Source organism: Hemitrygon akajei, chromosome 15 (assembly GCF_048418815.1).
Source record: "Hemitrygon akajei chromosome 15, sHemAka1.3, whole genome shotgun sequence".
Classification (NCBI taxonomy): Eukaryota; Metazoa; Chordata; class Chondrichthyes; order Myliobatiformes; family Dasyatidae; genus Hemitrygon; species Hemitrygon akajei.
In genome coordinates, this window is record NC_133138.1 from 29,631,068 (window position 1) to 29,646,356 (window position 15,289).

Below are 15,289 nucleotides of genomic sequence, written 5' to 3' on the forward strand. Positions count from 1 at the left end.
TCTTTTGTGCAAAATGTCGGTCCTGTTTTTAAAGAGACCAGTAATGTTTTTCTTGTTTCCACAGTCACAGCTGAACCATCTGATACAGTGACTGAGGGAGTCACCGTTACCCTGAACTGCTCTGTGTCTGACGTCCCTGCATCAACTAGACTGGTTTGGATCAATGGAGACGGTGAAACTGTTGGAGAAAAGACACTGAGTGGGGAAGAGAAATCACTGAGTCTGGTCATACAGAAAGCTGACAGAGGCAGAGGGAAATGGACATGTGGTGTTTTTGATCAGAAAACACTCCAACTTTCAGTACCATATAATCTGGAATTCAGAGGTAAGCATCTCAAGTTTTTCCGTGTACTGAATTTCACAATGAGGCTGCATTCTTTCTGCAGCAGTGACATTTTAGTTCCATGCTGTGGATCAATCCTATAGCTCTCCCTGTGACTGTGAGGGCTTTCGGCATCACAATGGTATGTGAGACATCAGGCTGATTTGCCTCTGGAAGTGACAATTTTTATTGATGACTGTTGGGAGTATTATCAGGACATGCTTGTGGGCAGGTGAGGTAGGATTGGGTACTGGGGAATAAGTGGGGAATGGGATTGCTCTGAGAGCTACCACACATTCATGGGATTAAATGACTTCCTTCCTGTTGTGAGAGATGTGGAACATCTCTTAACCAATCCAAGATAACGATTCAGAATCAGAATCAGTTTTATTATCACTGTTATATTCTCCCATAGGTCTGTTTCAATAAGTTCCATAATCTTCCAGACATCCCAGAAAATTCCATTAATTCAAACCCTATGTGTTCTGCGAAAACATAACATATTGTATTGACTCCAAATAAATTACTCACTTCTTCATCTGTGTCGTTCTGCATGTCCTATGTCATCAATTCATCACCACCCTATCTTCTAAACTCTAGTGGATACATGTCTAACCTACCCAGTCCTTCCTCATTGATGCATACTAGGTATCCAGATATCAGCCCCGTCAAAGTTAATGAGATCAATACTCCTCAGTGATCTTTTTATTTCCATGCCATGTGAGAGAATCCCATGGATATGAGCTTAGAATTACAGTACTGAGCAAAAATCTTAGGCACATACAGCTCGGATGCCTCAGACCTTTGCACAGTACTGTACTTGTCAATGTGAGAGGAGAGCGAGTTTGTAAACCTGGTGTGGAGCAAAGGATTTTGGGAATGGTTTTGGTTGGGTGCCGCAGCAGAGATGTGGGTCATGTGACAGAGGGGTGCTGAGGTGGGGGAAGGTGTGGGTGCATGAGACACCAGGCAAGGGCATTTGCTTCCTAACAATTGGTTTTTTGATCATTATGCAATGTTTTTCTGTTGCTTCATGCTCCTTCCCCTCTCCCTGTTCCTTTTCCCAAAAATGATTTCTCTCTCCCTGCTCCTTCCCACTCTCAGTCCACAATAGAAAACTGTATCAGAATCTGATTAATCTTTACTCACATTTGTCATGAAATATGTTATTTTTTGCAGCAGCAGTACAGTGCAATATATAAAATTACTACATTCTGCCAAAGTCTTGGACACTTCAGCTGTATATATGTGCCTAAGACTTGCGCAGTACTCTGGTTGGTATTGAAACCAGGTTTGTGTATGTGTGACACAACCTATCTTCAAAACTCTAGCAGATACATGTCTAACCTACCCAGTTTTCCCTCATTGGTGCAAATTCAGTATCCAGATATCAGCCAGATCAAAGTCAATGAGATCAATAGTCCTCACAATACTCCAGATATGGTGTCATAAGTACTTCTATGTATGTATGTATGTATGTATGTATTTATTTATTTATTTATTTATTGGGATATAGTGCAGATTCAACCCTTCCATCCCTTTAAGCCATGCTGACTAGCAATCCCAAGTTCATCCTTAATTAACCACAGGATAATTTACAATGACCAATTAGCCCACCAACCGATAGGTCTTTGGACTGTGGGAGGGAAACCCACATGGTCACAGGGAGAGGGTACAAGCTCCTTAGAGGCAGCAGTGGGAATTCAACTTGGGTCACCTGTACTGTAAAGCATTGAGCTAACCACTATGCTACCATACCACTACTCAATATCATTGAAGTATAAGTATCATTAAAGTACGAGAGCCTACTTTTGTGTACAACTGTCTTTGCAGTAAATGAAACATGTTAACTTCCCCATTTATATGCCCTGGCAGTACTTCATGTCTTAGGATCTCCAGATTCCTCTGGATCTCAAGGCTCTACTATTTTTTACCATTTCGATGATAAGCTTTTTTTCCCCCTTTCATTTATTCAGCCAGATCACTGCACCTACATCTGTATCACTAGGAATGACAAGGGTGCATGGGAGCAGCTCCACCAGTATGTTTCCCTCTAAGTTGCATGTTGTCCTGATTTTGAAATGTATCTTTTAATGCTTATTAATTATAAGATCCAAAACCTGGACCTCCCCACCCAACAGCACCGTGGGAGTACTTCACCAGAATGTCAGTGTGAGTACTCCCACCACTTTGTCATGGATAACAAGCAAGGAACAATGAATGTTGGCCTTGCAATGACACCACGTTCTGCAAAATATATTTTTAAAAATTAGATCTGTGCATCTTTACGATGTGGTCAAGTGATGGAATGTGTGTGAAGTAGGTAAATTTTTCAAACAAGCACAAGCACAATGGCTCAATGCCCTCCTGTGTAGCAAATTTTATATCAGCCCATGAAATACATAATGTTACACAAAGGCAATATCTTCCTTACATTGTTTAGTGTTCTTCTGAAATAGTAATTATTTCAGTGTCAGTCTAGAACAGGTGTTCCCAACATTTTTTTATGACATTGACCCCTACCATTAACAGAGGGGTCCATGGACCCTATGTTGGGAGCCCCTGGTCTAGACAATGAGTAATATACACTCAGAGTCCTTTTATTATATACACCTGCTCCTTAACGCAAATATATAATTAGCCCATCCTATAGCAGGAATTCTATGTATATAAACTTTTATAAGGCCAAGTGTTCATTTGTTGTTGAGATCAAACATCTGAATGGGGAAGAAATGTAATCTAAGTGACTTTGATCATGGATTAATTGTTAGTGGCAGATGGAGTAGTTTTAGTATTTCAGAAGCAGCTGATCTGTGATATTCACACACAACGGTCTCTAGAGTTTACAGAGAATTGTGTGAGAGAGGAAAAAATCCAGTGGGAATCAGTTCTGAAAATGCCTTGTTAATGAGATAAGTCAGAAGAGAATGGGCAGACTTGTTCAAGCTGACAGGAAGGCAAAATAACTCAAATAACCACACATTACAGCAGTGGTGTGCAGAAGAGCACCTCAAACGCATAACAACTTGAACTTTCAAGCAGATGGGCTACAGCAGCAGAAGATCACAAGCATACTCTCAGTGACCAATTTATTTGGTACAGTAAAAACTCCACTGAACTTATGGCTGTTATACATCAAAAGGTAAAGCTGAATCAGATCCTTTATTGATCAGCCAACTGTACATATCTACCAGATGGAATCTCTGAGTTGATACCACAAATGAAATCCCTGTGTGGTTCTTTTGCTCTATCTTAGTCAGAAGGGTCATTTGTAATACTCCAGTCTTCTTTATTGATTAATTTGGATTAGGAATCTAATGCAAAAGCATTTGGTTTTTCAGAGACCTTTTAAATAGTGATTAATTACTGTACATGCATAATCTGAAGGTGAAATTTGTGCTTACTCTTCTAGCAGATAACAACACTAATAAAATTGCTATTATTGGAAGTCTGGTTCTTCTGCTCATTATTATCCTGGGACTGGTGTTGTGTTTCAAGAAGTACAAGAGAAAAGGTGAGAGGCATGACAGAAATCTAAATTAAATCACAAATCCAAAACAAAATTACTATTGAGGATTTTATCTTAGATGCATTTACATGCAATCTGTTAAATATTGAGTGCATGCCATTGCCTGATTCTTTCAGTAATTGATTTTGCTTTAAAACTTAGCATTGGTAGGGAGGGTTCTGGTAAGGGTTTAGAAGGGTTTAGTATTCAATTGTGGTGAGAAATAAGGTAGTTGCAGTTCTACCAATAGTTAGAGCAATCACTTCCACTCAAAGTTTGGACAATAGTATATACAATGAATGGTCAATTTGCTGATAATTTGATGCTGGTGATGGGCAATGATGTTTAAGTTCAAGCTTACTCTCATTCAACCATACACATGTATACAGCTAAACAAAACAACATTCCTCAGGGATCAAGGTAATTGACGTATGGAGCATAATATAGGAAAACAGAGACTTTGAGTAGAGAATGAAAAAAACAACTTATTATTGATATGTGTGATACTAATAAATTTTGTGAGAAAAAAAGGATATACGTGCCCTATAGTGTGAAATACAAAGAAGTTGCATGCAGCTACAACAGATAATTAGGAAGGGTGATAGAATATCTATGGAGAATAACAGTTAAGAAGTTTTTATGCAACTTTATAGGGCATGCTGAAATCATACCTGAAGTGTTTGTGATAGTCTTGGTTTGCATACATAAGGAAGGATATATGGATAACATTGATTTCTGTAATGAAGGGCTTTAGAATTTATGGTAAAATGTCCCGTGTGCAGATATTCAGAAATGGAGTGTGGGGAAATGGTTCAGAACAAGGGATTGTTCTTTTAAAATGGAATTTCTTCTGTGAGCTCCTGATGCTTTGTAATTCTCTAATTCTAGAGCAATGTGGATGATCATTGAAGGCAGAAATTGACATTTGTCTGAATTATAGTGGAGTTAAAGGGTGTAGGGAGAGTGTGATGTGGTGTTACTCAATCACGATTAAACTTACTGGCACAACAAGTTCAAGTGGTTAAGTGACTGTTCTTGCTATGGCTACTTACGTTGATAGGGTTGTAAGTTGTGGTTATAGTATGCATTTGACTATTTATTTCAGTGTTCACAATGTTACGTACCTCATAACTGGGTGTCTTACCAGCAAAGCTAGAAGTATCCGTTGGAGTCTGGTACTATTTTCAAAACAGTGTTTATTAATAAAATATACAAATCAATATCAACAATGCAAATATACAGATAATACACATTAGAAGTACTAAACCTAAAAGTGTGGGTATAATAATAATCTATAATAAACAAGCTCTATCATTGTCTAGGGGTTAAGGAATTATCATGGGAAAGTATAAAGTTCAGTTCAGTTCAGTTCATGTAGGCTGAGGTAGTTGTTGGTTCTTTTGTTGTAACCGTTGGAGGGGGAGAGAGGGAGAGAGAGAGAGAGAGAAAGGGCAAGCAAACAGTGACAGCTACAGTCATTCAAACCTTCCTTTACTTTCTTGATCCGTCGATGTGTTGTTATGGCCATTCAGGTATGACCCCTCTGTCCTTTAGCTAGACCGTTCTTCCATGGTGGACTCGTCACCCAGGCAAGGGTGGACACACACACAAGCCCCCACCGGCCTCGCTATAAACACTGTGAGTTAAAATTGACCAATCCTTTGTTCGGTCTCCAATGCCCCACACTTTTCTCGTGGGTTCCAATCCTTAAACAGTGCTCACTAGTGTGTCTCTTGGTGTGTCTCCTGGTATGTCTCCCCAGACCTCACTTTTATCCCTACTCACGGGGTCTCAGGTATCAATCAATTTTGAATGGCTTAGTCCATCAAACCAGCCCACTTCGGCTGTCCACTGAGGAATTTTAATGAACAGAATAATACCAAGTAAACAGCCCTCTCCAGAGCCGTGAGTCTTACAGGAGTCATAATATGGTCTCTCTGCCCCGGTGTTATCTCGCCCTTGTCTGAAGTAAATGTTCCAGTCCCAGTATGTTTTGTTCCATCTCTTTCTCTCTCATTAACAGCCTGACAACAGTAATGGTTTGTAATTCTCCCAGGGGAGGGGGACCTTGCACCCTTCTGCCCATCAGAGCTGTTCATCCTTCGTAACACCCCCATCCTTCTAGGAATTTTCACCAAAGGGGAAACTAGTACAGTGTTTTACAGGATTACAGAGTTTAGCAAAAAAAAATACAGAAGTGTTCTTAACTATAAAGCAATACAGATATACCTTCACTTAGCATCTAGATAAACAGTCAGTGATTACATTATCACTTCCTTTAATATATTGTATCTTAACATCTTCATATCTTAATAAATTCCTGTAGCATCAGACTCCAATTTAATAACCACCTATTTTTTTTTCCCGTTTCCCTGTTAGCCAACAAATACCAAGGGTTGTGATCTTAGCTTAAGTGTATATTACAAAATGTGAACTAATACATGTGTGATTATACTGTAGTACATTACAAAAGTTTGTGCAAATACTAATCTTTATTTTACTTTTAAACTTAACAGTTAATCTTCCATATGTTTTTATCTTTCACATGCTTTGTCAAAATCCCTCAAAACCAGATCCTGTGTCACTTGTCAACCTTTGTCCCTTTTCCATTTATCTCTCATGTGGTTAGCTTGCTCACCAGTGTGGAATAGGCCTTTGCATACTCCTTTCATAGGAGTTATCTTATCACCAATGTTTTCCAAACTTAGCCCATTTTCTGAACTTCCACACAATTCTTTATTTTTGAGCAAGTCATTAATTTTATCTTCAGGACCCTTTATTCTATTAGTTTTCAGTTTAACATCTACAAGTGATCCCTCTTTGTCAAAACAACATTTTTGTTTCTGTCCCTCCAAATCACACCCTTGAATAACATCAGCAAGTTGTTTATCTTTACATTCCAAAACAAACCGTAATTGCTTCACAGGCACCTCGTTAACAAGCCATCGTTCCTTCAACCTGGTTACTGCTTCTAAAACCAATTCAGACTTTAAATTTTCTTTATTCAATTTAGGAACAACACCTTTCCCTTCTCCTTCAATAATATTCACATCACCACCTTTCATCTCCTCACTAACTTTTAACACACCTTCTAACACAAACAACTGAGAATTCTCACTCTCCACTGGTACCAAGGTTAGCCCTTTCTTCACTGAACCATGTCCATCTGACCCAAAAGGACTGCATTTCTTTTCAACTAAATCAGATACCCCAGACGTTTCCTGAGTTTCAATACTAGGTTCAGTATCATGTGCATCCACATCTTGAACACACTCAAACGGGACATCTACCTCTTCCAGGCTTTCCATACCAGTCCCTTTTTCAAATTCTAAGTTCCCCTGATCCTCCCAGTTACTCTCTGGGCAACTCCCATCTGGAGTAAACTCAACCCTGCGGGTTAAAACAACTTCATCTGCTAACCCAGCAGACTCCTTCAAGGTAATGGCATCGTTTTCATCTAGGACTGCCCTTATATCATTATTGGGAACACATTTAAATGTTTCAACTTCTTCAAACTGCTTTGTCAAGCCAGACAGATCATCCATGTCCAACCCTGGACGTTCTAACTGCCTTATCTGTTTCTCATCTTTACTCTGTGCCTCTATAAAGTCCCTCCTGGCTAAGGGTAGGTCTATCTCCTCTCCTTTACTCTCTTTCACCTCAATATTCTCCGCTTCACCATCCCCTAACCCCTCTTGGTACAGGGTCAGTAAAAACTTCTCAGCCAAATCAACACTGGACTCATTTAAACTGTCCTCTTTCTTGTCCGCCTTTCTTGCGCATGCAGGGTAGATCTTAGAATCCAGGGGCGGGTCCTCAGCACTCACAGGCTTGCTCGTTAATTTCTCTGCTGAACGCACGTCACCACCTTCTAAATCATTACCAAGAAGGATGTCCACGCCGTCTCTCAGTAATTCTGACTGCACCCCTACTTCAAATGGTCCAGATACCAGGTCACATTTTAAAATGATCCCATGCAAAGGCACAGCTTCTGTCCCTTTTCCTATACCTCTCCAGTCTCAGGACCAAAATCAGACCTAAAACTACCTCTCCAGTCTCAGGACTAAAATCTAGCACCTTACTTAGGATCAATGACTGATCAGCCCCAGTATCTCTCCAGATTCTCACTGAAACTGGGGTCTCTCCTTCTTTCACAGACACCGTCCCTTCTGAAATAAATTTCTCACATCCCTCTCGTACTCTATCTACATTTGCCTTCCTCGTCGATTTGCTAATCGACTCAATACACCCTGTAGGGACTGCTGTTTTCCCTTTTCCTGTCTCCTTCTTCAGAGCAAAGCACTTAGATACAATATGACCAACCTTTCCACAATTATAACAGGTCAAGCCAGGAACCTTCCTGCCAGCCTGCTTGTCCTCCTCCTCACCTTTTCCACTAGCTCCCGACCTACTCTCTACTTTAGCCGGTGGGCTTTCTCTACCATCCCTACTGCCTTTCTGGTAACTCTTATTTGAGGAAAACTTTGTCTTGTGGGTTAGGGCATATTCATCTGCGAACCTGGCAAATTCCGATATAGACTTAATCGTCTTCTCATTTAGATACATCCTGATATTATCCGAAACACAACCTTTAAATTCCTCAATCAGAATTAACTCTCTGAAACAATGGAAATCCTCCTCCACCTTTTCTGCAGCACACCAGTGATCCAAGAGCACACCCTTTTCATAGGCAAACTCTGCATACGTCTGATTCCACAGTTTCTTTAAATCTCTGAACTTTTGTCTATATGCCTCAGGTACCAACTCGTAGACCCAAAGGATAGCCTGCTTTATTTCCTCATAATCCTCAGACTCTCCCTCGGACAACGCCGCATATGCCCGTTGAGCCTTACTTTTTAATGCACTTTGTAACAACGCCACCCACTGATCTCTGGGCCACTTCTGATTCACTGCCACCTTTTCAAAATGCAAGAAGTAACTATCAACATCTGTCTCCTCGATCAGAGGTATTAACCTAATCTCCCTACTAACATTAAATTTCTCCTCTCTTGAGGCTTCCTCTCGGTCTTTTCCCTGTTGCTTTACCCTCTCTATTTCCAGCTCATGTTGCCTCTCTTTCTCTTTCTCCCCTGCTTCCAGCTGTTTTAACCTAAGTTCATGCTCCCTCTGATTCTATAAGTCAGCTTTTTCCTTATCCCTTTTAGCCTTTTCTTTCCCAGGCAGCTCTTTCCCGCTCCCTTTTCACCTCCAACTCCTTTAGCTGGAGCTCATACTCCTTTTTCTTCTGCTCCGTGTCCAACCTTTACTTTTCCAAGTCTAACTGAACCACCCCAACAACTGGTTTATTTTCAGGGAACAGATCCAATGCATCAGGTGTGAACACATGCTTGGATATATAATACTGGGCTATGGCCCTCTGTATCTCCCACTTTTTCATTGACGACTTCACCTCTGTGAGATTTAATCGTTTTGCAATATTCATCAATTCAGCCTTCCTGGCAACCTCTAATGCCCCTGCAGTCAGGTCTTTTACAAATTTGACAATGTCCATCTTTGCTGGTTTCCCATCTGGTTACCTACGCAACCAGATCAAATAATGGACTTATAGCCTGATTCACCGGCTCTCCAACTTGGTAGAAAATCCCGGACGAGCCCCCAATTTGTTACATAGCGCGTAACTGGGTGTCTTACCAGCAAAGATAGAAGTCTCCATTGGAGTCTGGTACTATTTTCAAATCAGTGTTTATTAATAAAATATACAAATCAATATCAACAATGCAAATATACAGATAATACACGTTAGCAATACTAACCCTAAAAGTGTGGGTATAATAATAATCAATAATAAAAAAGCTCTATCATTGTCTAGGAGATAAGGAATTATCATGGGAAAGTATAAAGTTCAGTTCAGTTCATGTAGGCTGAGGTAGTTGTTGGTTCTTTTGTTGTAACCGTTGGAGGGGGAGAGAGAGAGAGAGAGAGAGAGAGAGAGAGAGAGAGAGAGAGAGAGAGAGAGAGAGAGAGAGAGAGAGAAAGAGAGAGAGAGAGAGAGAGAGAGAGAGAGAGAGAGAAAGAGAAAGGGCTAGCAAACAGTGACAGCTACAGTCATTCAAACCTTCCTTTACTTTCTTGATCCGTCGATGTGTTGTTGTGGCCATTCAGGTATGACCCCTCTGTCCTTTAGCTTGACCATTCTTCCATGGTGGATTCGTCACCCAGGCAAGGGTGGACACACACACAAGCCCCCACCGGCCTCGCTATAAACACTGTGAGTTAAAATTGACTGATCCTTCGTTCGGTCTCCAATGCCCCACACTTTTCTCGTGGGCTCCAATCCTTAAACAGTGCTCACTAGTGTGTCTCTTGGTGTGTCTCCTGGTGTGTCTCCCCAGACCTCACTTTTATCCCTACTCACGGGGTCTCAGGTGTCAATCAGCTTTGAATGGCTTAGTCCATCAAACCAGCCCACTTCGGCTGTCCACTGAGGAATTTTAATGAACTGAATAATACCAAGTAAACAGCCCTCTCCAGAGCCGTGAGTCTTACAGGAGTCATAATATGGTCTCTCTGCCCCGGTGTTATCTCACCCTTGTCTGAAGTAAATGTTCCAGTCCCAGTATGCTTTGTTCCATCTCTTTCTCTCTCATTAACAGCCTGACAACAGTAATGGTTTATAATTCTCCCAGGGGAGGGGGACATGGGCAACTTTGCACCCTTCTGCCCATCAGAGCTGTTCGTCCTTCGTAACAACAAACTGACAACAGAGCTCTCCCTCTGTATTATATGGATGACGAGACCTTATCATGTGCCCATGATATAGAAGAGGTCCTGATGCCAAAACGCTTGGAAACAAACTGCATTGTACTGTATCTTCATATCTGCATCCAGTTTCATTATATGTTATTATAATATATTTCATATAATGAAGCATTGCAGCAAATCAAGTGTTTTATAGAGTTTGTTTAGGGGGAATACAAGGAAATCATAAGAAAAAATGAATGCATTTTAATCGGTGTCATCTATGTAAACAGATTCAGGAAATCAAAATCAAAAGCCTCTGCAAACAGGTGGAAATAAAGAAGAAACATCTCATCTTTACTCAAATGCTGTTGAAATCCAGCAAATGCAAGGTAATATGAAAACATTTAAACCAAAACTGGGCTTTTACTCACCAAGTGTTCTAATGCTATTGACAATGGTTCAGTCACTTTTGCCATTTTCAGATTAGGAACTCTTCATGGCACAAGCTGTGTATTTATTTAGCTTCAGTCAAAACCTCAGAGGACTTGAGAGAATTTGATAATTCTTCACAGTCTCACTTGTTGCTTTGTCTCACACATACACAAGACACACATAAAGTGCTGGAACAGCTCAGCATGTCCAGGCAGCAGCTATGGAAATGAATAGACAGACAACTTCTTCCAGCATCTGCAGACTTTCTCATATTTATGATTTACGGATTATACATAATACATTTTCTCTATAAAGATCCTGAACAATTGTTCAAGTTGCTACAATCAGCCACCCAAAACCCAATGAAGCTCATTCATTCAAAGCAGTGGAAATGATCTGGAATATTTACAGTTGAGTACATTATTAATTAATGATGTGATCTGGATACCAATAATTGTCAAATTTTACATGCAAGACAATGTATCATATTCTAATTTTATTCTTCATCCCCTGTAAACACTGGGAAAACATAGCATGCAACAATCACTTGCATGAAATTAAATCTTAAATGATGATTAACTTGCACCTTGATGAATCCTGAAAATAACGATGCCATACTGACTGGATAATCGTTTACTTCCAGGAGTGATCCTGCATTTCTTGTGAAATCATCTTTCTGTCATTAAATTAATCTGACATACACCCAGTGTACTTTATTAGGTATACCTACATACCTGCTCATTAACGAAAATATCTAATCAGCCAATCATGTGTCAGAAACTCAATGCATAAAAGCATGCAGGCATGATCAAGAGATTCAATTGTTGTTCAATCCAAACATCGGAATGGGAAAGAAATGCGATCTAAGTAAGTTTGACTGTGGAATGATTGTTGGTGCCAGATGGGGTGGTTTGTGTATCTTAGAAACTACTGGGATTTTCACACACACCCATTGTGAAAAACAAAGAACACCCAGTTCTGAAAATGCCTTGTTAATGAGAGAGGTCAGAAGAGAATGGTCACAGTGGTTCAAGCTAACAGAAAGGTAACAGTAACTCAAATAACCATACATTACAGTGGTGGTGTGCAGAAGAGCATCTCTGAATAAACAACACATTAAACCTTGAAATGGATGGGCGACAGCTGCAGAAGACCATGAACATACACTCAGTGGCCATTTTATTAGGTACTGGAGATACCGAATAAAGTGGCCATTGAATGTATTTCACAAATTATCTTCAGAGATGAAGTTATAGATTCTCTCTACAATGAGTATTGCTTTTACATAGGATAGTTTTCTCTGATGGGCGGTACACATTCCTACTCATTCTTATTGCTCTCTATAGCAATTGAGTACTTTTTGTGTATATATATCTGGGAAAAATGTTTTAAAGTTAATCTGAATTAGAAAAATATGTATATTTTCCAGGAGATCTGACACCTGTAACTGAGACCAGTCATGTTGCTGAATATATGTCTGTTCATAACCAGTCAAAGCAAGAAGGTAAGGGGATGAACCCAGTTATACACCTCTCAATGCAAGTTTTTTTTTTTTGCTTGCACGTTACTGTTTCTGACTGGCAAAAAAATTGTTCTTGGCAAGTGATTAAAGTTCCTGGACTTCATGCATCATCATTCTGGAGGCATTCTGTCAGAAACTTCAAAGTAGGTTGTCATGATAGAACTGACAGTTCCTCAGGAAGAACGGATTGAGGATGAATTTGAGTGTAAGAAAGTCACACACCAGCAACAGCAGGTAGAACAGTGCCAAAGACATGGTGGAGCACACAATACAAGCTTATAGAGGTGGAGTGTTGAGGTTTTGCTGGCTGTTCACTGTGTAGAATCTACTCTCCCCTTGGCATTACAGGGGTTGCAAAGAGCTATCAAGACTATAACAGAGGCTGCTGAAGAAGCCTCAAGATTGCTCTGGATCAAGAGGTGTAACTCGTGGACTAATGCTGCTAGGAATCAAGCCACGGCCTGATCTACCCTGGCCAGGTTGCCTGGGTGAGAGTGTCTGATGTTGAAAGACCTGAAACACCCGATGACCCTAGGTTACATAACAGATGATGTGTCCCAGGTCTTCCTAGGATGTATCTCAGCATTCTTTAAATAAAGACACTGCCATATTTCACAGACCTAAAGTTTTTGTAGGTAATTTCATGTTTCATACTGGAAGCCCTATATATTTATCAGAAATCTGAACAATCTTCGGTAATGTTTGATTTTGTAAAGCTGTATGATCGTATGTTATAATGATGGTCCTGAGTTTTGATTTTTTTTCAGAAGTACATTATTCAAGCAAACCTCACAGAATGTTAGAAATCTTTATTGGCCTCTCACTACTTATTGCTCACTTTACACATTCCAGTATTTGCATCATTTATTAAAAAATATCACCCCATATTTCTGAAATCATCCTTATGAAATGTTGTACTTTCTCCATTTGCTTTTCTAGTACAATGCCTCAATGTGGTCAAACTAACATTTGGTGAAAGTTCACTTCCTCTCAACAATATATTCATTGTCCTTATTAGGTTGTGACCCTACCTTTAGTGAGTTACTTATTTAGTTCCTGGACTCCTTTGCTTAAGTTTGATTATTTTTTAATCCATCCCATATTTTTTCTTACCAAACAATAAAAGATTACCTTTATAATTGACAGCTAAATGTCAACACTGATAATTCTATTCTGAAGTTTCTTGAAACTTCCTGCAAACTTCCTCTGTCATGACAGTTCATTCACCTGCACCAAAGGCCTGAATTAGATGGCCTTTCAGATGTTCCTCTACTCTCCCAAGGTCAGATTGTTGTAAATTTATTCCATGTTTGTTTTACTCTACATTGTCAGACTGCTGCTACTCTGCTGCAACAGTAAAAAATCCTTGATACTTCACAATCTTGATATTTCACATTCTCCAGTCATTTGTAGATGTGAAAATGAATAAAGTATACCTGATGAAGTAAACGTGGATGTCAGGAGCACACTTGATTTTGTGACTTCACATAATCATTTAGCTTCCCATCACTATTCAGGCTGAAGGAATAAAGCACATTAGTTTGCAAGCCAGAAAACTCTTGGTATTTGTAGAAATACAACATAATGACACATTGCAGAGATGGAAGTAAAGAGAAATATATTGGAAAAGAAAATGTGATTAATAGGATTTTTTTTATTCTAAGTTAGTATAATTTTGAAAAGAGAAATCTGGGTTCAAGGCCCACTTTGGCCTTCATTGTGTTCTTTCTATTAACAAAACATTTGGAGAACTAAATTTGGAAAAGTGTCTCCTTTCAGATGAGACCTTCCTAAAGAACGTATAACATAGAAATTTATAGCACATTACAGGCCCTCCAACATGCTTGTAAATCTCCTCTGCACTCTCCCTATAGTATCCACATCCCTTCCGTAGTGAGGTGACCAGAATGGAACACAGTAAAATTAATGTTCAAATTAATGCTATGATTGTATTGATTGAGGGAAACCAAAGGAGTGGACAGGTGAAAACTCTTCCCTAAACTGTTAAGACAACTACAGATTAACTATTTATTTGATTTTTTTATTTTTCTATTTTTAAAAGCATGAATACTGTTTGTTTGTCTGACATTTAACATTTCCATTTTTAAGTCCAATGTATGCATTATGTAAGTTTTATGTTACTTGTCTCTGCAGACACAAAGGAAGCTATTCATTATGAGGATATATACTTTAAAAATGAATCATCAGGTAATGAAAAACAATTTTTCTTCAATTTTCTTTTTCACTTTTGCTTTATCTTTTCAGGCAGTTAGTGCCGGGTAATAAAATTCATTGCTGTTAGTCTCCTTTGAACAGCTCAGAAGATGGTGGTGTAAAGTTCCTCACTATGTACCTTATCAGGAAATTAGCAGCAGAGGCACAATCAGTTTCACATGCATCTCTGAGTCAGATCAGTGGTTTAATCGTTTTAAGAATATTGGTTGACTGGTATCCACCTGTCTCAAAGGACAATGGGTGAGGATCATCATCATTCCGGGCTTGGGTGGAAGGTATGAAGATCCTGAGATGCCTGGTTATCAAGATCCCTCTCTTGGCTTTACCAGTGTAGTCCAAAGGAAAGCATATGAAGCAATATGTTTGGCATCAACTTTGTTGCAAGAGCTGCCAGAAAGATGTTCAATGACATCCAGCTGCCTTAGGGGCTCCAGTCTAGATTTGCCTGTCTAGGTTTACTTTCATAGCCTATGTCTTTTCTGAGGCTGCCCACAAGGCAGTGGGGCTATTTACTCATAGCTGGGATCTGGTTCATGAGCACCAGGGTGTGTCCACACAGGTGGGCTTA

General features: G+C 39.6%; 1 protein-coding gene across 4 annotated transcripts in view; it reads left to right on the forward strand.

The window, feature by feature from the left end:
- LOC140739240 (uncharacterized) overlaps window positions 1-15,289 on the forward strand; it is a 53,883-nt gene that overhangs the window by 25,447 nt on the left and 13,147 nt on the right. For 3 of the 4 annotated variants that reach the window (XM_073067352.1, XM_073067351.1, XM_073067354.1), the window contains 5 exons: window positions 65-325; window positions 3,735-3,836; window positions 10,823-10,921; window positions 12,394-12,468; window positions 14,641-14,694. In XM_073067352.1, coding sequence (XP_072923453.1) covers window positions 65-325; window positions 3,735-3,836; window positions 10,823-10,921; window positions 12,394-12,468; window positions 14,641-14,694 — 591 coding nt within the window. The remainder of the gene's footprint in view (window positions 1-64; window positions 326-3,734; window positions 3,837-10,822; window positions 10,922-12,393; window positions 12,469-14,640; window positions 14,695-15,289) is intronic. The other variant, XM_073067353.1, reaches the window with a different exon arrangement.